This window comes from Leuciscus leuciscus (genome assembly GCF_965113295.1).
Source record: "Leuciscus leuciscus genome assembly, chromosome: 6".
In the NCBI taxonomy this organism is placed as follows: domain Eukaryota; kingdom Metazoa; phylum Chordata; class Actinopteri; order Cypriniformes; family Leuciscidae; genus Leuciscus; species Leuciscus leuciscus.
Window position 1 is genome coordinate 16,968,324 of NC_138730.1, and position 23,122 is coordinate 16,991,445.

The 23,122-nt window shown below is 36.2% G+C and overlaps 2 protein-coding genes across 3 annotated transcripts in view; one reads left to right on the forward strand and one right to left on the reverse strand.

Moving 5' to 3' along the window:
* usp33 (ubiquitin specific peptidase 33) overlaps window positions 1-1,988 on the reverse strand; it is a 34,015-nt gene extending 32,027 nt beyond the window's left edge. Inside the window, exon 1 of one of the 2 annotated variants that reach the window (XM_082173978.1) lies at window positions 1,739-1,988. The gene's annotated coding sequence lies outside the window, so the exon portion shown is untranslated. The remainder of the gene's footprint in view (window positions 1-1,738) is intronic. The other variant, XM_082173977.1, reaches the window with a different exon arrangement.
* A 2,871-nt stretch (window positions 1,989-4,859) lies between these two features.
* miga1 (mitoguardin 1) lies at window positions 4,860-22,096 on the forward strand. Its single transcript, XM_082174010.1, has 16 exons — window positions 4,860-4,991; window positions 5,532-5,663; window positions 7,859-8,027; window positions 8,645-8,757; window positions 8,928-9,063; window positions 9,153-9,289; window positions 9,855-9,975; window positions 13,902-14,002; window positions 15,402-15,511; window positions 16,406-16,478; window positions 17,631-17,717; window positions 17,797-17,895; window positions 17,990-18,124; window positions 18,206-18,259; window positions 18,690-18,806; window positions 21,313-22,096. Exons 2-16 carry the CDS (start codon window positions 5,583-5,585, stop codon window positions 21,529-21,531), a joined length of 1,752 nt encoding a protein of 583 aa, XP_082030136.1. The 5' UTR covers window positions 4,860-4,991; window positions 5,532-5,582; the 3' UTR covers window positions 21,532-22,096.
* The last annotated feature ends 1,026 nt before the right edge of the window (window positions 22,097-23,122 follow it).

Sequence of the window (23,122 nt, forward strand, 5' to 3'; positions counted from 1 at the left end):
CACACACACACACACACACACACACACACACACACACACACACACACACACACACACACACTAACAAAACAAAACAAAACAAAACAAAACGTTATCTGAGCCTTTAGAACTCAATCTATAACCTTAGCCCAATGCATACGAGAGCATGTGCATCTGTATGGCCTGTGCACATACTATACAACCTCATCCTATTTTATAACCTAATGTAAACCGAAAGCAAAAATAAGATCATAAATTGTATCTTTAAAAATCTACTGACTAACCAGTTTTGCAGAAAAGGCTGTTTACAAGAATACTTAGATGAATGGATGCTAAAAGAGCAGATCGGAGTTTCAATAAGGCCAGACTGTAAGATGAGATACCTAGAAGATATTATTAACTCCTCTGAAAATATTCTGTATAAGACAATAAGTGCATATGTACTGTATTGATTAGCACTGCTCCATTATCTATGGCTGGATTTGGAGGTTAGTGAGGTAACTGAAGGAGGTTAGTGAGTTTATCAAAAGCTAAACGTTTATTAAATCAGGGGTTTTCAATATTTTAGATGACACGGACCCCGAATATGATCATCACCGTGCGAGGGACCCCACCCTATTATTCAAAAAGCATCTATATAGTTTCTTGTAAAAAAAAAAAGAGGTCTATTTCATTTATTCAGTGAACAATTAATAATATAGCCTAAAATGTATCGAAAATATTATTTGGAAAATATTTAATTTCAATTAAGTTGCATAATTTATTTCTACTTATTATAGTACTGTTATACAGCATTTACTATTTACTCACTCACTTATTATTTTAATATAATTTTTATTAATTCTTGATTTTAATGTAATTATTCTGATTATTTATTTATTTATTTTATAATCTTGTTATCTTATTTTTTATCATTTTTCTCTAAACATTTACACAGATCTCCTAACATTACCTTGCGGCCCCTTAATTTTATGAACTAAATCATTTTTTTTTATATATTAACACTAATAATAATTAAATAAATAAATAAAAACTAATAAAAATAAAACACTTATTATGATTAATAATAATAATAATAATAATATATTCTATTTGTTAGTAGCAATAATTATTCATGGTGATTATTATTATTATTATTGTGTTGTTCAGTACACATAGCATTGTGCATTAATGTACAGTCAGTACATTATGTATATTAATGTGCAGTTTTTTATTAACAAAGGAGTGTTACAAATATTAAAGAACACAAGAAAATATATCTTATATGTAACAAACGGTTGCACACTAGGAGAGCTTAATGTAGATCAGTACAGTATATTAATGCACAGTAAATTAATGTACAGTAACGGGTCTCAGCTGTGTGTGTGAGTGACGTCACTCCAGTAACGCGTCAGCATTAGCCAGAATATTCGCTAGGCTAGTTAGCAACTAGCTGCCCTGCTGCCTGTCACGCACATACTTCAACGCAGTGTTTCCAACAATTACAAATCTTTCTATCGTTCCAACCACAAGAACAGCTGAAATCCCTGCAGACTGTCACTGAATGAGGCGTGTAATGTGAATGAAGGGCAGGCAGAAGAAGGCGTGTGAACACAACGGGCTAAAGCTAAAGTCACATCATCTGACAGCTCAAGTCACAACATCACAGTTATCACTGCACACAGTCAATGCATAGGCTCATATTCACTCAGCTGGATGGAAAGCTTTAAATACGCCATATTTCAGATCGCACACAGCCGCTGATATAATAGTAGCTCACCTCTAGGGAAATGGACGATGGTTTAATATGGATCGATTATCGCTTCTGATCTGCTGATGGAGAGAGTGGCGGTTGAAAGATGGCGGTCTTTCGGCTTGTGTCAGCTACATTATCTGTAGTATTCTTCCGTTTGCAGAAAGCGGGTTTTCAGACGCCTGGCCTCATCGGACTGTTTAACTTCAGACTGGAGCTACATGGTATGACACATTCAAACAGCTCCTTCCGGTTGCGCGGAGTGAGAGTCGGAGTGAGTGAGTGAACGCCGCCTAGTGTGGACGAGCAGCAGCACAAGCGCGCTGAGCGGGACCGAGGGACCTGTGACTGTCCCAGCCCAGACGCCCCCGTGCGGCCACAGAGAGAACTACACCTGCAGGACTGTTCAATCTTTTAGATGCCACAGGCCCCCAAATCTCATCAATCTCGTGCGAGGGACCCCCTATCCTCAATTTTTTATTATTTTAATTGTTTAATCATTTTAAATGTGTGAACTATTTAGTTTCTGTTACTATTACATCATTGCGGGATTTTTTTTTTCTTTCTAATCACACTGTAGATGTGAGTTAGATGTATTTTATTAATACATTTATTTTGATCAAATGTATTAATTTATCATTTATATCACATACAATTTATTTTATTAATACAATTTTATTGTAATTTATGTAGTTAGTTTAATAATCTTATTTGTATTATTATTATTATTATTATTATTACATTTTATTATTCTACACTGCTTTTCTATTATTAAATGCAAGTTTTAGTTATTTATTTAGTTTTATAAAAGGCATTTATTTTATTTATTTAAATAAAGCTATATTTATTTTAAACATTTATTTATTTGAATCAAATGTTTTTATTTATTATTGAAAAAAAAATTTTTTTTAATATACTTTATTTTTATTTAAACCAAATTAAAATGTTTGTAGTATTTTATTTGAATCAAATGTATTAATTTATTATTTATTGTTATCTTATTTAAAGTATTAAATACAAATATTTATTATTTATGTATTTAATGTATTATTTAATTTATTATTCGTTTTATTTACTAATAATTGTATTTATTTAATTCAATTGTTTTGTTTTTTTTATCACATTTTTATTTATTTATTTAACCCTTTCATGCATGAATTATGATAACCTCGGCCAGTATTTTTTCCTATGTGTTTTTATTGCTCTTAGGGCATGAAAAAAAACAAGATTTATATATATATATACTTTTTTTTTTACACATTTTTCAAAGATATTTTCAGATGTCCACTTGAGTGGACAGCATGCGTTTATGGTTTAAACTGAAGAGATACTGTATTAAACATAATACAATAATCAAACAGATATAGTGTGTGTATTTAACAAACCAATCAATAAAATTATATCAAATCATGTGAACTGAAAACTATAAAATATATACAAAAAATATAAATGCGAAATATTGCAAAGGCAATTGAACTTCATACAAGTTGAACTTCGCATATCTTTGATATCAGAACATGAGGACGTGATTCCATCAGAATTTTCTACAGCCTGTCAAGGTACAACTGTGGAAACCACTCAGATGCTCTTCCAGTGCACCAGAGTATGGAGATTTACCCTTATTAGCTGATAATTCTGATTATGTTCAAGATGGACACATTTCTAGCATAGCCCTCCTCTGAGAAAACCTAGCGATCAGGTGTTTTCAATCTCATCTGAAATGAGCAGTGTTGGGGGTAACGCATTAAGTATACGCAATCAGATTACTTTTTTGTTACGTGTAAAGTAATGCATTACAAGAAACGTGCATTACGTAATCAGATTTTTTTTTATGTTACGAGTAATGTATTACAAGTAACATGCATTACATAATCATATTACTTTTTGATCTAACAAGTAAAGTAATGCATTACAAGTCACATACATTGTGTAATCACATTACTTTTTGGATGTCAATGAAAATTACATTATAATAACACAAATACATTTATTTACAGTCAAAAATAGTTACTGCAGATTAAGTATTTTCAAAAACAAGTCACAGTAATAGTATGAAGTGTAGCTGAAATATAGGCTAGCCATTGATGCATGAGGTCCACTATAGTGGACAGATGATTAATCAGAATTTTCTCCCAATCTAAAATCAAAACTTGGAAAATGTAACTGATATGACTCATTAGATATTGCTTGATGCTGCAATATTTTTTTATTTTTTTTACCCACAAGAGTCTCCTAGGATAGAAGGAATGGGTGGATATTCCGGAGCAACTTGGCATTTCTGACTGACCATTGGCCATCTTGGTTTGGAGGGGGAAAAATCGAAACACAACGGGTTGCCACTTGGTGGCAATGTATAGGATGATGCATCAGGGTCCACTGTAGAGGTTGATGTGCAACTATGCCATCAAAATTTGACCGCTTTTTTAATAGTGACCTCTATGCATGAAAGGGTTAAATCAAATTGTATTTACTTATTTTAGTCCGATGTATTAATTTATTATTTTTTAAATATTTTTATTTATCTAGTTTATTTAAAATAAAATGGTGTATATTTATTTATTTTAGTATTTTTTAATCAAATGTATTACTTTTTAACTTATTTATATCAAATTTAATTTATTTCTTTTAATAATTGTAGTTATTTAAATCAAATTTTAGTAATTTGTTTTAATCCAATGTATTTATTATTCATTTATATCAAATTGTATTTATTAATTTTAAAAATATTTGTATTGATTTAAATCACGTTTTTATTAATTAATTGATTTACTTAATTTAATCCTATGTATTCATGTATTATATTTATTATTTAAAAAAATTTATGTATGTAGTTCATTTTAATTTAAATCAAATTGTATTTATTTTAATCAAATGCATTATTTGTTTTACTTATTTATATCAAATTGTATTTATTCATTTTAATAATTTCTAGTTATTTATCAAATAATTGTATTTATTTATTTTATTTAAAATTATAATGTATTAACTGGTTTTAATTTATAAATATAAGGTATTCATTTATTATTTTAAAGAAAATTTTTATTTATTTTAATATTTTTTTGGCTGTATTAAAATGGTTTATTTATTTTTAGTTAGTTATTTAGTTTGTTTGTTTATTTTTTACTTTTTGAAAACTTTTATTCTGAAACCTCACAGTGGCACCGGAAGTGAGTTCTAGCGGCGTATGTTCGCCTCCTCCACACGAGCTCACACGCGCACGCAGTTATCGCATTGAGTGATAGAGGACAGATGGCGTGTCGCTGATATAAGGCATAAAAATGTAAGCATTACCATGTTTGTCATGTTGTACTAAGATTATAACCCACATACACTGCCAGCACTGTCAGAATGTATGATGTTGCCTGTTATTAATTTGTTTAACACAGAGTTATCCAGGAGCGACGATCGAAATATAAAAATTTATAATGTGGGTCATTTTTATAAAGGTCATACTTTTTATTTATGGCCAGGATCAGTGGTGTTTTTAACAAACATTGAATCACACCGTTAACATGACTGTTATTTAACCTCTATTGGTTTAAAAGTCTTGATGCAAGCATGTGTTCTTGATTCTCAAGGAGCAAGAATGCAGGTTTTGGGCTGTTACGTAGAAGAAGAGTTCATAATATGACAATTAGAGAATATCTGTTTGGAATTCTTTCAAATAAGTGTGTGTGTGTGTGTGTCAGACTAAAGTGAACAATTAATAAGACTCTTGATAAGTGTCAGTTGAGGTTTGTCAGGTTGTCATTCCTTCTTTCCATTGATAGATGCTGATTTAAATATATGTAGATATAACCCAAGTGATGTGTTTCTTCAGGTTTTATTGGTGAAGTGGAGAAAGAGACTCATCCAGAGGGATTATGGGATCATGACGGAGGACGTGTCCATGAAGGTGGCCGCTTTGCACTTTGTGGACCTTCCACTGGCGGTTTATTACTCTCTTCCACAGGTAAACTGACCAACAGTGGGCAGAAATAAAGTCAGGCACTTCTGTTGTACAAGCTTATTGACTTGTGCATTGTCATCCAGAAATTGGTTTTAAATCCAGGGTTGTCAACCTGGGCTGCGTTTCTCAAAAGCATTGTGAGTTAAGTTGATCGTAGAGTCCATTGGTGGCTACAGTTCTACAATCTACTTAGACTTACTATGCTTTTTGGAAATGCAGCCCTGGGCTTAAATGTATTTAAAAAAAATTTTTTATATAATTTGTTTGATATATACACATTTATTTATTTTCACAAACACACACAAACAAGAAAAAATAGGGTAGGACTTGATTATGTCAATGGGGAATTTATTGGCTCTTTGGCAAGAATTGTCCATTTTGATTTGGTAGTGACTTTAAAGGCGATGTGCAAGGACTGTAAGCCAGCCATTTGTAGGTTGCTTCCCACAAACAGTGTAAACAAAGTGCTTTTGTTCAACATTGGCTTATCCATTGGTGTGAATTTGTGGCAGAAGTATCTGTTTGTCCTAACAGCAGGAGTGTTTGGGGAAACCTGTGTGAAAACATTACTTTTTTGCAGTTCCGTGGCACAGCTAGGACACATTTCAGCTTCAATGTTACTATTAATGATAGTTATTATAAAGCATTACCCTTGTTATATAGAGAATATTTCATATTAGGGAAAGTTTTTATTTTCTCTGGGTTAATCCATGTGTCTGTAAAGGCCTTATATATATATATATATATATATATATATATATATATATATATATATATACTGTATGTATAGAAAGAAGTCTCTTATGCTCACCAAGCCTGCATTTATTTTATCAAAAATACAGTAAAAACACTATTATTGCAAAATATTATTACAGATTGAAAGGACTGTTTTCTATTTGAATACATTTTAGACTGTAATTTATTCCTGTGATGTCAAAACTGAATTTTCAGCATCTTTTGATGAATTTTCAGATGATTTGCTGCTCAAGAAACATTTCATGTTATTATCAATGTTGAAAACAGTTGTGCTGCTTGACATTTTTGTGTAAATGGGGATATTTTGATGAATAGAAAGTTAAATGAACAGCATTTATCAAATTTATTTTAAACATTTTAAAGCATTTATTAAATAGAAATCTTTTGTAACATTATAAATGTCTTGACTGTCACTTTTGAACAATTTAATGAATTAATGATAGATGAATAAAAGTATTAAATTCATTCTTTGTTTTTACTCTCATGTTTGAATGGCATAACTGTTTTCAACATTGATAATAATAAGACATAATTCTTGAGCGGCAAATCATCAAGTTAGATCTCTGAAGCATCATGTGACACTGAAGGTTGGAGGAATGATGCTGAATAATGCGTCAGGAATAAATTATATTTTAAAATGTATATAGAATAGAAAACAATTCTTTTAAATCGTAATAACATTTCACAATATTATTATTTTTACTGTATTTTTGATTAAATAAATGCAGCCCATAAAATTGAGGTGGAAAAACATGCCATTCAGTTTAAAGTAAGTTTATTAAAGCATTTACTTATTTTAGCAATAAATATACAGCTTTAATACTTGACTTTTCAAAAGGTTGCAATGGTTTTGATCTCCTTTCTGAAAAAGCGAAACAATCAGTCACGTTTACTCTGTCCTTGGATGGATTTCGCAGCTGAGTCTGATTGGTCTGTGAGTGTTTGGATACGCGAGTTGCATGCAATAAGTCGTGGATAAGCTGTCAAGCTCTAGAAAAAGCACATAAAAGTGACACTATATTTCAGTCAAGCACTGTATTTGAAGTCTTCTAAAGCCGTATGACAGCTTTGTGTGACGAACACAGACAAACATTTTAGTTTAAATCTCTGCCATAGCTTTCAAATCTCATTCAGGCTTGCACGTATTCAAACCTGGTGTGATCAGGTCCTCTATGTTGTACCTTCAGAAAACGTATGTGGAACTTTTATGTATAGGTTATTAACACAGACACTGTTTGATAGTAATATGTGTTTGTGCCTGTGATTAGCTTAAACTTGCTCATTTGATCAGATCCCTCAGGCCGATCAACACATGTCCAGCCAGTCATTTCCAGTCATGTTAATCCTTGCTGTCACCCTGTCTGATCTCTGTGTGCCTTGAGCTGTGAGCTTGATCCAAAGTTAAACGTTGCCGTATGTCTCTCTATTCCCTCTCTGAGCAGGTGAGTCTGAGCACCGGCACCAAGAAGCTCTTTGCCGCCACTGCCTTCGGCGCAGTCTCCCTCATCTTCCTCGCACGCCGCTTCAGGAGGAGGAAGGGCAAGAAAATAGCCAGTTCACCTGTAGAGCAGGAAACATTTGAGTTCCTCACTTCTGTCCCTCTGAAAAAAGGTAAAAACATATTATAATAGAAAACAGCTTTTTAAAATTCTAATAAAATTTCAAAATCTTAATCTTTTCTTAAGTCACTTTTCTTAAGTTTTTAAGTCACGGTTCGGTACCAGGGGGGAGAAAACTAAACACAAAATTGCTTATTTTTTTTAATTTTTTTTTTTACAAATGTGTCTCTGTGTTTAAATAAATTAAATTATAATAAAAAATTTCTTAAGGATAAAAAAAAAATCTATCTTAGCTAATGCTGTAAAATATATGGGCAGCCCTTGATTACACATTACTATGATATTAAAGGTTACAATTAACAACAGAGCCCAAATTATTAAATTCAGTTGCTATTTATTTTTAGATCTGATAATCAACGCTCAAATAAAATAAAAAACATGTAAAGTTGCACATAAGGCAGGTTTTGCATTAACTTCTAAATCTAATTCTAAAGTTAATTTTATTCTCCAATTCATTTGTGAAATATACATTTACACAGTGACTGTCATAGCTTGTTTTCATGACAAATTTGTTTGGTTCGGGACGAATACATGTACCGTTACACCCCTAATATTGTTATAAATATTATAGAATATATTATGTAATTGTTGTCCTCTCTTTTATTTCAGAGATTGACTATCAAAATCTGCTTCTGAACTCAAAGAACTGCTACTCATGTAATGTGGTTTCCAGTGGTGGCCTGTACGGCAAGCTTTCGGGCTCACTGCAAAGCCTGGCCTCGGTAAGCAAAAAAAATAATTATTGTCATCTTTAGATAGTGGTATAATATACCTTTGACTTCAACAGCACATGCTGCACCAAAAATGCCATTGACAAAAAGGCAGTCTTGTAAAATGTGTGGCTTTTGGCATTAGTGCACCATTAAGATGTTGAAATGGCACATTCTCTCAGGTGAGGAGCAGGCACTCCTCCAGTAGCTCCACCTGTGCTAATGGCTCCAGCTGCTGGGACGGGGCAGGAGATGAGGGTGACGTCTGTAATCTGCTCAGCATCCCTGTTGCCACTCCAGAGAATCTCTACCTGATGGGTAAAAGCCAGCACACAGCAGAATTGATGCGTCCTCCCCTTTGCAGATGAACACACAGGTTGAATAGACATATGTTTGTCCTCCCACAGGAATGGAGTTGTTCGAGGAGGCCCTGCGGCGCTGGGAACAGGCACTGACGTTCCGCAGCAGGCAAGCGGAGGATGAGGAGAGCTGTGCGTCGGTCAAGCTGGGAGCTGGAGATGCCATCGCAGAAGAAAGCATGGAGGTATTACTCCCCAACCACTGTAGGCCTCAGTGGGGACGTATGATATCCACCTTATTTTGAAATGCAGAAGTAATCTATTTTCTGTGAATGTGCGAGACATCTGATTCATTAGCTGCTATAAGTACATAACTAGAAGAATAGCAATGTGCAGTAAATGATAAAACTATCTGAGCTACAAACTAATGTGTTCATGATTATGATAAAATGATACAAATTCCAGTTTGCAATATCAAGTATCATAATGGACTGTTTCTGCACAGCTAAATGACAAAGGATGCTTCGCACATTCAAGTTACAAATGATCTTACATAAAAAATAAGCTGGATATTGGTGCCATATTGGTTATCAGCCAATACTAGGCATTTTTGTCATTTTATTGTTTTTCGAGATTTAATTGTTAACGCTCATTTTCCCTAGTTTGCATTAAGGATACCCTTGACACGAATGCTTATTTAAAAACACAAATAATTTAAAAACACTGTTAATGTACGGGCACAGTCATGTTTCCTAAGCTGAAACTCTGTTCATAAAACATAATATGCTAATAATATTTACTGTTTATTAGGACATCATCAGTGCAGATTTCATCCAAAAGCTGGAGTCTCTGCTACAGAGAGCCTATCGGCTTCAGGAGGAGTTTGAGGGAGCGCTGGGAATGACAGACCCTTCAACATGTCCTAGTAACGGTGAGTGTTAAACTAAAGACTGTCGTGTAAAGTCAATGGATATGTGTGAATGTGAATGAATGGTCTTGTGTAACATTTACTACTGGGCTTGGCTCTGTTAAGCATGACTGTACTCTAAATATTGACTTTTTTATTGGTGTGTGACATGTTGATCCATTGCAAAAGCAGTGCGCCTTCAGTTTTCAAGAAACCAGTTTGAGATGATTTGAGCTTTGTGGTGTATATACTTCTGGAAGTAGCCATCAGATGATGGGAACACCGTGGTCATAAAGAGATGGAGATGGTCAGCAACAATACTCAAGTCGGCTGTGGTGTTTAAACAATGATCAATTGGCACTAAGTGTGGCACGAAAATATCCTCCACAACATTACACCTCCAGCAGCCTGAACTGTTAATACAAGGCAGGATGGATCCGTGCTTTCATGTTGTTTACACCAAATCCTGACCCGACCATCTGAATGAAGAAATCAAGACTCATCAGACCAGGCAATGTGATTTTCCAATCTTAAATTGTCTGATTTAGTGAGTCTGAGTGAATTGTAGCCTCAGTTTCGTGTTCTCAGCTGACAGGAGTGTCACCGGTGTGTTCTTCTGCTGCTGTAGCTCGTCTGCCTCAACGTGTTATCCGTTCAGAGATGCTCTTCTGCAGACCTCGGTTGTAACGAGTGTTTATTCGAGTTTACTGTTGCCTTTCTATCAGCTGAACCAGTCTGGCCATTCTCCTCTGACATCAACAAGGCATTTTCACCCACAGAACTGCCGCTCACTGGATATTCTCTCTTTTTCTGACTATTCTCTGTAAATTCTAGAGATGGTTGTGTGTGAAAATCCCACTAGATCAGGAGTTTCTGAAACACTCAGACTAGCCCGTCCGACACCAACACACATGGCACTTAAATCACCTTTCGTCTCCATTCTGATGCTTAGTTTGAGCAGATTTCTTACCCATGGCCGTTTCTCAATATGCATTTTCAAGCCATCTTATGTCCTCGTAATACACCATCATCAACCATCAAAGTTCAATTCCAATGCTCAATAACGCAAGTACAAAGGACGTATTCTGTGTCCTTGATATTGAGGATACATCGGATGCAGACTTCAGAGAATCGAACCGTTAGAAGTCCCAGAAGACGATGCGGGCTTTAAACTTCTCATTCTCCCTTAAAAGATTTCCTCTGCAAGCTCGCAAATACGTGACAGCTTGTGAAAGTAAAGGTTTGTTTTTCTTAATTTTAATAAAGTTATAAAGACCTGAAGAAAGCATGCAGTATTAAACATACATACAGTACATACTCATTTTCACAAATACACACAATAAAATAAAATGATATAAAGTTTGATGAAAATAATGTCTATAATAATATAAAAGAAATGTTTTAATAGGTTATGCCATTTGTTTGTGATGTTATGTTGTATTTGTTGTGCATTGGCCACTACTTTTAATATGCTGGAACGGTCAGTTGAGTAACAAGATCGCAGCACATCTCCATTCTCACAAGGATAGCCTGGAGACTGGTCTCCACAAGAACACAAGTCCGTTTTTTGCGTTCTTGGAATTGAGAAACAGCCCGTGTTTACATGCTGTAGAAGTGAAGACCAGGAGACTCGGTTGTATCTTTAGCAGGATTCTTGATTGAGAACACGACCTGTCGGTAGCTGCAGTCATCTAGTCTAACTAAGGCAGTGCACATTGTAGTTTATATAGATTTTAGTGGGCAGTGCTTAGAAATGGACTCAAAGCACCCGGGTGACGACCTTAAACAAAGCATGCAAATGAAGTATTTGTCCCAGTCCCCGTCCCAGCAGACTCTAGAGTGTTACCACTTCTAATCCAATCAGCATAACTATTCAAAGAATGGGACAGGGACTCCAAGAGCCATTAAAGACAAAAGGTGAGAGTCTCAGTAATCTGACTCGTTTCTTAGAATAAAGAGAAGAGGACTGGCAGGAACCTCTGTGCTTAACCGAATTATTCATCTGATGTCATCATCTTTACCTTAAATTCTAAATACAATGTACTTCCCTTTAGTTTTTCATGTGATGTTATGTAAGATGATCAGCAGATCTTAAACAGATTCTTAAATTTATAATTCCACAATGCCTAAATGCATTGAGTTGCTGTCATGTGATTGGCTGATTAAATATTTGCGTTAATGAGCAGTTGAACACGTATGCCAGTGAGTGCATATCTCAGTGTAAAATTATGATAGAGGAGAACTGGTCCCCAGACTGAGCCTGGTTTCTCCCAAGATTTTATCTCCATTTTTGTCAGCGATGTCCACTGTCGCTTTTTGACTTGCTTAGTTGGGGACACTTAAAGTCCCCCCGTAGTCATTCATTTTATCCCTTGAAACTCATCTTTGATCACCAAAATGACATTTAAAAGTTTTTTTCCTTTAAAAAAAAAAAAAAATCTGCATGCCTTAAAATAGCTTGAATGTAACTTTACACCCTTACCTCTTTTAATATACTTGGTTCTATGAATATTCAAATTAGCCCCGCCTCCACTCACTCGCACCAGTTCAGAGATCCACTCGTTGACGATCACACGCTGACCTGATTATTCACAAGGTAGTTCGTGACGTCAGAAACACCAGCGATTTCAATCCGTGTTTTTGAGACTGTCTTTGGTTCACTGCCGTTTTAAGGAAAAATACTCAGCATTTACACATATAAACAACATTAAAAACTTGATTTTCACCATAGGGGGACTTTAATATTCTTCAGCAATATTATTGATTTGACTGAACTGAGAATATTGTATGAGAACTGACCTGAGCTGAACAATGACATCACTGTTTTCTACAGACCTGCTTTATTGCTGAATTGAACTAGTTTCATATTTTATTTACACAGTTATTGATTGAACGAAACGGGGTCAACACTTAACTGACCTCAGCTGAACAATGACACTTTTCTTTTTAGAGCAGATTTGAATTCTGTTTGCATCATTGAATCATTATTTTCCTGTTTATTTCTGTAAAGCTGCTTTGAAACAGTTGTAAAAAGCGTCTAGCACACTGCATTGTTTAGAATTTTCGGTAAGTTCTGTCACAAAATGCACATCATCAAGACATATCATTTTTGTTTTGTGTCCTTATGTTCTGTGTTAAAAACAAACGACTGTGAACGCTATGCGAACCAGGACTAAATGTATCAATTATTTTCGGGTGCACACCAAGGAACCAAGAGAACCAAACTGCAAGTGTTGTACACGCTTAGTGTAAACTTATACCTTGTAAGTAACTATATTTTGAGTGTCCCGTTAACTCTTACTTTTCTATAAAGAACCAAGATTGTCCTTTTATTTTCGTTGGCAACCTTAGCCGCAAGTGTAAATGGACTCTGGTGACTTGGTTTTCCTAATCTCGATGAAAACCTGTGACTGACTTTATTCCGTGGAACACAAAAGATGATTTGAAGGATGTTTCAATTACTTGGTTTCATCCAATGAACATCACTGGGATCCAAACAACACAGGAGACACTGACTTTTATTGTATGATCAAAGATGGATTTTTAAAATACATTTTGTTCTGCAGAAAAAAAGAAAGTCATACAGGTTTGGAACAACTATGACTTAAGTTCTTCATTAAACACAGAACTGGACACAGTACTGTAGATGTGCAAATTAGCATGTTCTGCTTCTGCATATTACTGAGGCTCATCCCATGTACTGTATCTAAATAAAGAAGCTGGTCATGGTCCAAAAGTTTCCTTACAACTGTTTCCAGGTCTACCTCTTACCCTCTCCCCAGCTCTCAAGGCATTATGCGCTCAATTCTCACGCAAACCAATAGGCACGTTTGTCCTTCAATTCCTCGTGACTTTGTTTATGCGGTCTGCTGTTTTGGAATTAGACCAGTTTGCTCACCCATGTGAGATAAGGGCACTTAAGTCTAATCTTCCCTCATTTCCTCTGGCAGACAAGCACATGGATCTCTCCGTGCGGGAGGACTTGGAGGACACCTGTCTCAGAGATTCAGTCAGCATCGCCTCGACAGATTCCTTCGTGTCTGCCGCAGAGGTGAGAGGAAAGCCTGTGTGCCAGTGTGGCGCACGCTGGACAGTTTGAACCTTTCTAACAGGTCACATCTCACAGACCTTCATTTGCTATGGGATTCAACATGAATATGTTTCATTTTGGGCTGTTTAGCACTCAGGTTTGCCAGCACTGGCTTCCGATCACGTTCGCCATTAACATTCCCATCATGTGTACTCTGACTCTACAATAATAAAAAAGTATCATGGTATTCTTCATCTATCATACATACATCTTTTAGTCATCCTTACCGCGATCGTTTTCTCTGTGAGACTCGCAGCGGGCTCAGAGAAATGTCCTCTCAGAAGACCAGCAAGGTGAGGGAGTATTATGACTTAGAAGAAAATGGAATGTCATGTCAAACTGGCATTTAACATTTAAGTTTGGCTTGTTATACAAGGGACAATACCGGTATGAAATTTTAAAGGGATACTCCACTTTAAAATGAAAATTCTGTCATCATATACTCACCCTGATGTTGTTTCAAACCTGTATGAATTTCTTTCTTCTGCTGAACAGAAAGGAAGATATTTCGAAGAATGTCAGTAAACAGACAGTTTCTGGTCTCATTGACTTCCATAGTAGGAAAAAAATATACTATGGAAGTCAATGAGACCAGAAACTGTCTGGTTACTGATATTCTTCGAAATATCTTCCTTTCTGTTCAGCAGAAGAAATTCATAAAGGATTGAAACAACATGAGGGTGAGTATATGATGACAGAATTTTCATTTTAAAGTGGAGTATCCCTTTAAAGCGGTAGAGGGGAAATATTATAAATGAAACTTCTTTACAACAACAGATCTTATATCAATATCCTAATGAATAAAATACATTTAAATAATTTGTTACACAGCGCAAGTATATGACCTATTTTTCTGCGGCATTCAGTATGGGATTTTACTGATTCATTCATAGATTAAGTAGGCTATTTTAAAGACCCCCTGTGGTGAAAATCAAGTTTTTAATGTTATTTGCATATTCATAGAACCGCGAATATTAAATGAGGCAAGGGTGTAGAGTTACATTCAAGCTATTTTAAGGTATGAAGACTTTTTTTCAAAGAAAAACTTTTAAATATGTAATTTTTGGGATCAAAGATGAGTTTTAAGACGATAAAATGATTGATTACGGGGGACTTTAAGTGGTTTGACTTTTGTCTTATACAGACTGTCTTTTGACTGTCTTCTATGGGTTTGTTAAGACAAGTTGGTTACAAAATGTCCATTTAAACCTTAATGGAATTAGTCGTGGTGCACATCCCTAGTCAACACTCAATCTGGTTGGTGACAGGCACCAACCTATATATAAGAAATAGAATATGTTAGATGTAAAATATATACAATTGGAAAGAATTATGCAAAAAATCTTGCGATCTGTTGCAGTTATCTGAGCACAGAGAGATGAGGAGTGCCCATGCACTGTGTCATCACCCCTTCTACGAGGAGGCCCTGCAGATGGCGGAGGAGGGGAAGATCTCCTGTCGAGTGCTACGGTGGGTCCAGTATACTGTTAATGAACATCCCTACACCGCACACGCTGCTGAGAGTTTAGATGAATATGTAAATATGTACTGCATGCTTTCCTCTAAATAACACTATAAACACACAACAATAACAACAACAAAACAGCGGTGAAAAAACAGCAGTTCAGAAAGCAGCTGTTCTTAGGGATGTGGATATGTTTGCACCAGCTCTGCAATTCAACACTCCATTCAAGTCGCATTTATTTATACAGCACTTTGTACAATTGATTGCTTTAACGCAAGCAGCTTTACAGTATTAAACATGGAAAAATGTCACTATCACTTTCAATTAGAATTTCAACTTTACAAAGCAGGTCTTGCATTACTCACATGTGACCTGAACAGAAAGTAATGAACCGGAGAGGATTTCTGTGTCAAAGCCCCAGAGCTACGTCTACCTATTACGTAATCGCTACAAACCAATGGTAGTTGGAAAGTGTGTTTTGGCAAGCTGTTGCGAACCTCAAATGAACTTTGTTTTGGCCTGATTTTGTTCGAAATGACATAACACCAGTTCGTTATTTGATTTGGTTTGAAGTATATTAGGGCCTTAACAGCTTCGAGTCAGGGTCCTGATCACCATCAGCTGTACATGATCCCGCTTATTACATCTATAAAATTATTTCAATCAAATACATATTGTATAAATGTAATAATGTTGATCACGATAATCAACTATTTATATAGTCCACTAGACTAGCTATAGATAATATGGTTGACATAGATGCTTTAACAAAGTTCAGTCAAGTTATTGGCTATTTGAATGTGAACCGATCTGTTTCAGAAATCAGCATGTGTTTGCAAATATGGCTTGTTTTATGCAGCAGACTGTGTTGTTCATTGGTTATCTTCTTTTAAAATCAGAACAGAAATGCTTGAATGCCTTGGAGACACTGACTTCCTGGCGAAACTGCACTGTATACGGCAGGCGTGTCAGGTAAAGGATTCCCTTCTCATGTCCTGAATACAAAATTCAGCTTTGTTGGTTTTAGTCCATTGAATACTAAGCACTATTTTTCTAATCCTGGTTTTAATGTTAATAGGCAGTGGTTCTATTCAAAATATTTAATTAATAAATGTTATGAACTTAATAGTTTTGGAAAATGTTTGAATTTCTATCAAACGTCAAACTGAAAGACTGTATACAGTATAGCGGTACTTTTTCATTCTAATGTCGCAATGTTTAATTCTCTATTGTAATTATTTTTTTATTTTTTTTTTGCCAATGAATATAGCCTTTGAATAATTCTGTGGGGTTTATTGCATCTGTTTGTTTCATTGTGTTAAACTGACAGCACTAAGTAAAAAATGTAGTTCATGTTAATGGTCTTGCATGGGGCAGAGTCTTGGGGTGTGTTCACACTTGTTCGGTTTGTTTGGTCCAGACCAAAAAAAAATAAAAATTCTAGTCCTGGTCTGCTTAGCATTCACATTGGCATTTTTAACACTAAACCTAAAGATACCGAACCTAAAGGCATAGGGATTAGTTCAAAACCTGATTGGTCAGCTTTTATGACATATATTTCACAACGGAACTTACCGAACATCCAAAACAATGCTGTGTTCTGGGATAAATGCAGTCGTTCTATGTGCGTAGCCCACATATGATGGTATTTTGACCAGCTGAGAGTTTGTGAAGAGCTTGTGAAATGTGTAAAGGAGTCAAAACAGCGGCAGGAATCCCTCCGTCACACACACAAACAAAGATTCATATTTCATTCAAACTACACCAGAGTTAGTTTAGAAGTGGACAGAGACTCTTTTTTTTGGTGCACCAGGGTTCAGACGGCAGCGCTCACACTTATTCAAATGAACCGCACTAACAGAGCAATCGCACCAGGGTTCATTTAATCGAACCAAACATGCCAAGAGTGAACACACCCTTAAGTCTGTGGTCATGTCCAAATGAAACCCTAAAGCCCATCAAGGGTGAGGCCTAAAAAAGGGCATTCAAGAGGACACTTCTTCCTGTGGTCTTGTGCACTTCACAGACATGTGCGTGTGGCAGCCAATCACAAGTCGACAAGACTGCAAGTGTCCTCAAAGTGTGTGGGTAAACTTTTAAACTGTACCTTTTATTTTAATTCAGGTAATCTTATGTGAAAGAGCAACTAGAGCATTTCTGGCTGACACCGGAAAGAGGATATTGTCTTCAATAATTGTTAAAGCAAGGAAGGTGAGTGTCCTTTCTCTGTTTCGTGTGATCACATATGAACAGTCCCCAACCTAACAGACCTGTGTTGTGTGGTTTGCAGAGCCCAAAGAGATTTGAGGAGGTGTTCGAAGAAATGATCTGCTTCATGGAGCAAACAGACCACTGGGAGAACACAGAAATTGAGCTTTCTGCAAGAGGGGTGAGAGATCTCATTTTATACGGATACAAGACCTGTCCTGAAAATGTATCTTCAAACACACAATCTTGATTAAGAGGGGTTTTTTTCTCTTCAGGTTAAACATCTCAACTTCTATGACATCGTTCTTGACTTTGTTCTTATGGATTCATTTGAGGATCTCGAGAATCCACCAGTCTCAATCCAAAATGTGGTGAACAATCGTTGGCTCAACAACTCCTTCAAAGAGACAGTGTGTACAGAATTTCTAACATTGATCATTCAACAAAATTACATTTCAATGATATTTCATAACTTTATTTTACCTTCATAGGCTGTTGCATCAAGTTGTTGGTCCGTTCTGAAGCAGAAGAGACAACATATGAAGGTATTGTTGAGATGTGCAACCAGTATGTCAAGGCCTGCAGTTTGGCTTGAAATGTATCTGTCTTTTTTCTTTTTGTATGAATTCAGTGTGAATCTAAATTGTAAGATCTTACACTGCCCAGCCAAAAAAAGCTGCTGTTTGGATTGATTGGATAATTATTGCAGTGATTATTATGTTTCTAGCATGTGATATGTTTGGCAATTGATGGAGAGTTTAGCTTTTCATTTCATAAACAATCATGTAGGAAAACACATCCTGGCCAAATTCCAGGATGACAATGCCAAGATTCATCAGGCTCAGATTGTGAAAGAATGGTTGGGAGGAGCATGAAGACTCCAGACCTTAAATTCATTGAAAGTCTTTGGGATGTGCTGGAGGAGATGTTACAGAGAACTGAGAGAACTGTCAAGATTTCATTTTGTGTGCGCAGGTTCAAGATGGCTTCATTGCACATTTCTATGCAGTGTGTGAACACATAAGTCCGGTATTGGCCTGGGGGTTTCTAGGTCCCAAAAATTCCCTGCACGATTTCTGCGACTTCTTCAAAGTAAGGTGTAATTTGATGACCTCTTTATCCTAAAGCAAATGGCATGCCTACATACACTGACCGCCTGATACATATGGGTCACCACATTTAAAAGCATCATACATTTTAATGATAAAATTGATCGAGCAGGGATCTCACTTCTGCTCCTGGAGATCCACTTTCCTATTGAGTTTAGCTTTTATCAAACACTCTTGAACTAACTAATCAAAGTCTTCCAGATTACTTAGAAGTTATAGGTAAGTGTGTTTGATCAAGGTTAGCACTAAACTTTACAGTACAGTGGCTCTCCGGAGCCAGATTTGAAGAACCCTGTCATAGAGCATGTCCCATAATGTACACTAAATTGGGAAGAACTGGTGAAAAATCACCAGATCGAGTTTCTTCTATGCAACTAGCAGGAATCAGGATGCACAAGTTTTGCATTGCGCACTTCCAAGTAAGAACTATTTGATAGATTTGCTAAGTTTCATGGCATTCAATCTTTGACATATCCAAGAGTTGCACTGGAGTAAACATGCACTTATGAGTTTGCTGACAGAATATGGATATATTGTTGTTCACAAAGATAGCTTTTTAATGTTGTATTTTGAGGCAGACGTGCCTGTATGCGCTTGCTCACAGCTTTTTATTGAGGTGGGAACTTTATATTTAAATTTAAAACTTTATATATATATATAAATAAAAACAGCTTCGCTACTGAAAGCTACATATTTCTCAGCTGAGGTGATAATTTCACTATAATTAAACCAACAAGATTCACTATTAGGTTACTCACTCTCTCTCTCTCTGGTTAATTCATTCGAATTCATAGAAAAAAAAAAAAAATATATATATATACAAGGCTACTTTATTTCACTTCAGAATTCTAGATCTGAGCTGTAGATAAACTAAATTTATTTCCGGACTATATTTCTGTTCCGTCAGATTTTGCGCTGTAAAACATTCATGAGTCATGACAGTGGTTATCCTGTCCATGCTGGCACATATCGAATACCAGTCCTGTCTAAAGTGAATGTAAACATGCGGGCCAAAAGATTGGATCTGTGCATTAAAGGAACACTCCACCGTTTTTTGAAATAGGGCTTATTCACCTTCTTTCCCACATTTAGATAGGTGGGCAAATGCATTTTTGTCTCAGTGCATGCATTGTTTTAGTTTGACAGGGTCGGCGTGAGCTTAGCTTAGCATAATGAATGGAATCCTTTGTTGCCAGCTAGCATGTCCTGAATAAAAGTGATAAAAAAAAAAAAAAACCTTCCTAATTACTTCTTGTGGCCTGCGTATTCCCAACAAGTACAAATAGCGATGCAGATTAACACTAGGCGATTTCCTAGGCAGATATTGACTTATATATTAAGGACTATATTAGGGGGAAGCACAGGCGAAGCACTGCTACTTGGGCGTGATATCTCTGCGCCCAAGTAGCAGTGCTTCGCCTGTGCTTCCCCCTAATATAGTCCCAAGTCAAAATCTGCATAGGAAATCGCCTAGTGTTAATCTGCATCGCTATTTGTACTTGTTGTGAATACGCAGGCCACAAGAAGTAATTAGGTGGGTTTTTTTTTTTTTATATCACTTTTACTCAGGACATGCTAGCTGGCAACAAAGGATTCCATTCATTATGCTAAGCTAAGCTAGCGCCAACCCTGTCAAACTAAAACAATGCATGCACTGAGACAAAAATGCATTTGCCCACCTATCTAAATGTAGGAAAGAAGGTGAATAAGCCCTATTTCAAAAAACGGTGGAGTGTTCCTTTAAGACTTGCAGTGTAAATGCAGCCTAGGAGGCTTTACAAGTCAACCCATTGTAGATGCTTCAGGTCTAATTCAGGTATCTAATTAGGGTTGGAGAGGGTCCAGAGGGAGTGGTCTAAAAGTGTCTTGGATAAAAGCAGGGGTGTCCAATCCTTCTCCTGGAGGACCACTTTCCTGCTGAGTTTACCAGACTAGAAGTTGCTAGTAACCCTGTTCTCCTTAAGGCACACCAACACTACACATTTTTAAACTATTTTTAATCAAACACACCTGATTCCTCATCAGTTCATTAGAAGATTTCAAGACCTGAAATTAATGGGTCAGATGAGAGGCATCCAAAATGTGTACAGTTGGTGTGCCAGGGTTGGGAAACACTGATTTAGACACACCAGAACTCTGCAGGACCTTGGCCCCCCAAGAGCAGGATTGGACACCCCTGGATAAAATATTATTGTAGCTTTTTTTCCAAGTAGGTTAGGGTTCCTCAAATCCGGTCCTGGAGGTCCACTGCCCTGCAGAGTTTAGCTCAAACTCCCCTAGCTGTAATTCTCTAATAAAGCTGAACACCCTTGATTAGCTTGCTCAGGCATCTGATTAGGGATGGATTAAACTCTGCAGGGCCAAATGTAATACTGATGATCAGGGGGGGGGTCTGTTGGTCATGTGAGACTACCAAAGTATAATCTTCAACTTCAGCTTTGTTGAATATAGTAAATCAAGAACAAAATGGTTTATCTTTTGTCCCATAGGAGCAGGTGCTGTTCTTCCTGAAGGACATCTTCGACCTGGATAAAGTGCGATACTCTAGTCTGGACACTCTGTCTGAAGATGTCCTGCACCTGCTTCACCGACGCTCAGAGCTGCTTCTGGCCTACCTGGGCACCGACATGATCCGTCACCTGAACGGCTGTAGTGGCACACCTTTGCACCTGGTACACAGTGCTTTACTGGAGGCGCAGGTTCAGTGAGCTACAGGGGTCACATCTTCATGGACATGTACTTGCCTACAGTTGCCGAGTCCAGCACACATCATTATTAGTGCCATTTCAATGCAGTGTAAAGTTTGTGTAATTAAGTGGATAAAGGACAGATGTGTTTTTTTATATGCCTTTAATATGTTCCATTCCATTAGTTTTAATTTTGTGACTTAATAAATCACTTGCACAATGAATGATCTGAATTAAGGTCCTCAATGTTTTAAGACTTGAGCTTTATTGGAAGCATTTTGATAGATCTGAAAAATATTTTCTTCATTTGTTTTACTGTAGGTCACTTTATGGAAACTAATATTCAACACTAGCAATAAATGTATTTTACATTCATAGTGGTTCCATGTTGTGCATGCAAGTCATTACATGATCTATTAAAGCCTTACAAATAGTATGTGTTGTGACCTGAATGCAAGTATTTTGTCCTGCAATATGCCCAAGTTAAAACTGCTTTTTTAGTTAACAATTTCCATGTTAAAAGCCAGTATAAATGTATTGTATAAAGGAACACTGAAATCACTGAGAAATAAAAACCCTAACCATTTGTAATGATTACAATTTTATTGATGACAATGGCAACAATCTTCAACATTTCAGACCAACAATTCTCAGCAAAAATCAAAAGTACATTCAACAGCTTTAACAGTTCATGATAGCTTGTTTTACCTCAAAGGCATGCTCCAAATTTCTCAGCTAGCCTCCGATTTTCTCTTCGTTTTTAGACCCCCACGAATTCTGTTGTGAACAATTTGCTCAAAGGAAAGCACATCTTGCATGCATACAAAAAGATATGCAGCAATGGACAAAGACTAAGTTTAAAGGAACTATTTAACTGAAACCAGTCTGGCAAATGTCTATTAAAAAGAAAAGAAAAAAAGTTCCTGGTCTGGTCATGGTCCACATGTACAGCATTGATGCACATTAAATCCCTACGCTAATCAACAAAAGGCAAAGCATGTACTCGAACATTTCATAGAACTATTAGTCAACCAATAATACAGAAACATATGGCTACATTTCTATAATCAAAACTAACTGGCATCACCCTAAACTAACAGAAACATTGACTTTGCAATGACAGATTCCTCATGGTATATATTTTTACCTTATAATTGGAGCCCTTGAACAGTCTACGTTCAGCAGAGGGACAGACTCAAAGGACTCCTCCTTACGGACAAACTAGGACCTGATTCTACGAACTACGCCTGCAGCATCTTCAACACTGTGAGTGAGAATGAAGGCAGCAATGTAGGACAAACATTAGCACTACAGAGGGGCATCAAGAAAGCTTGCAAACCAATGAAACATGAGCATACATACAGTATACGTCAGTTATCAGAGTGCATTCATAGGACTAGCTCCGGATCATTTCGCATCTGCATGCATTTTATGACAGTAGAACAGGACCAAGCTAAACAGACTTACCAGGAAGCTAACAAATTGGTAATCAAATTTAAAAAAATATATCACATTGGGTTCATTTAGAAAAGCATAACAATCCTAGTTAAAGATAGTCAGAGGAAAAACATTGTTTTGTGAGCTATAGGTCAATGCCATGCAATTCATATGG

Bases quoted from the DNA above. Each gene is read 5' to 3' on its own strand.
- miga1 (XM_082174010.1), top strand. From the start codon at position 5,583: ATGACGGAGGACGTGTCCATGAAGGTGGCCGCTTTGCACTTTGTGGAC. The intron at 14,003-15,401 runs GTGAGAGGAAAG...GATCTGTTGCAG, and splicing joins CCTTCGTGTCTGCCGCAGAG to TTATCTGAGCACAGAGAGAT. The intron at 15,512-16,405 runs GTGGGTCCAGTA...TTTTAAAATCAG, and splicing joins ATCTCCTGTCGAGTGCTACG to AACAGAAATGCTTGAATGCC.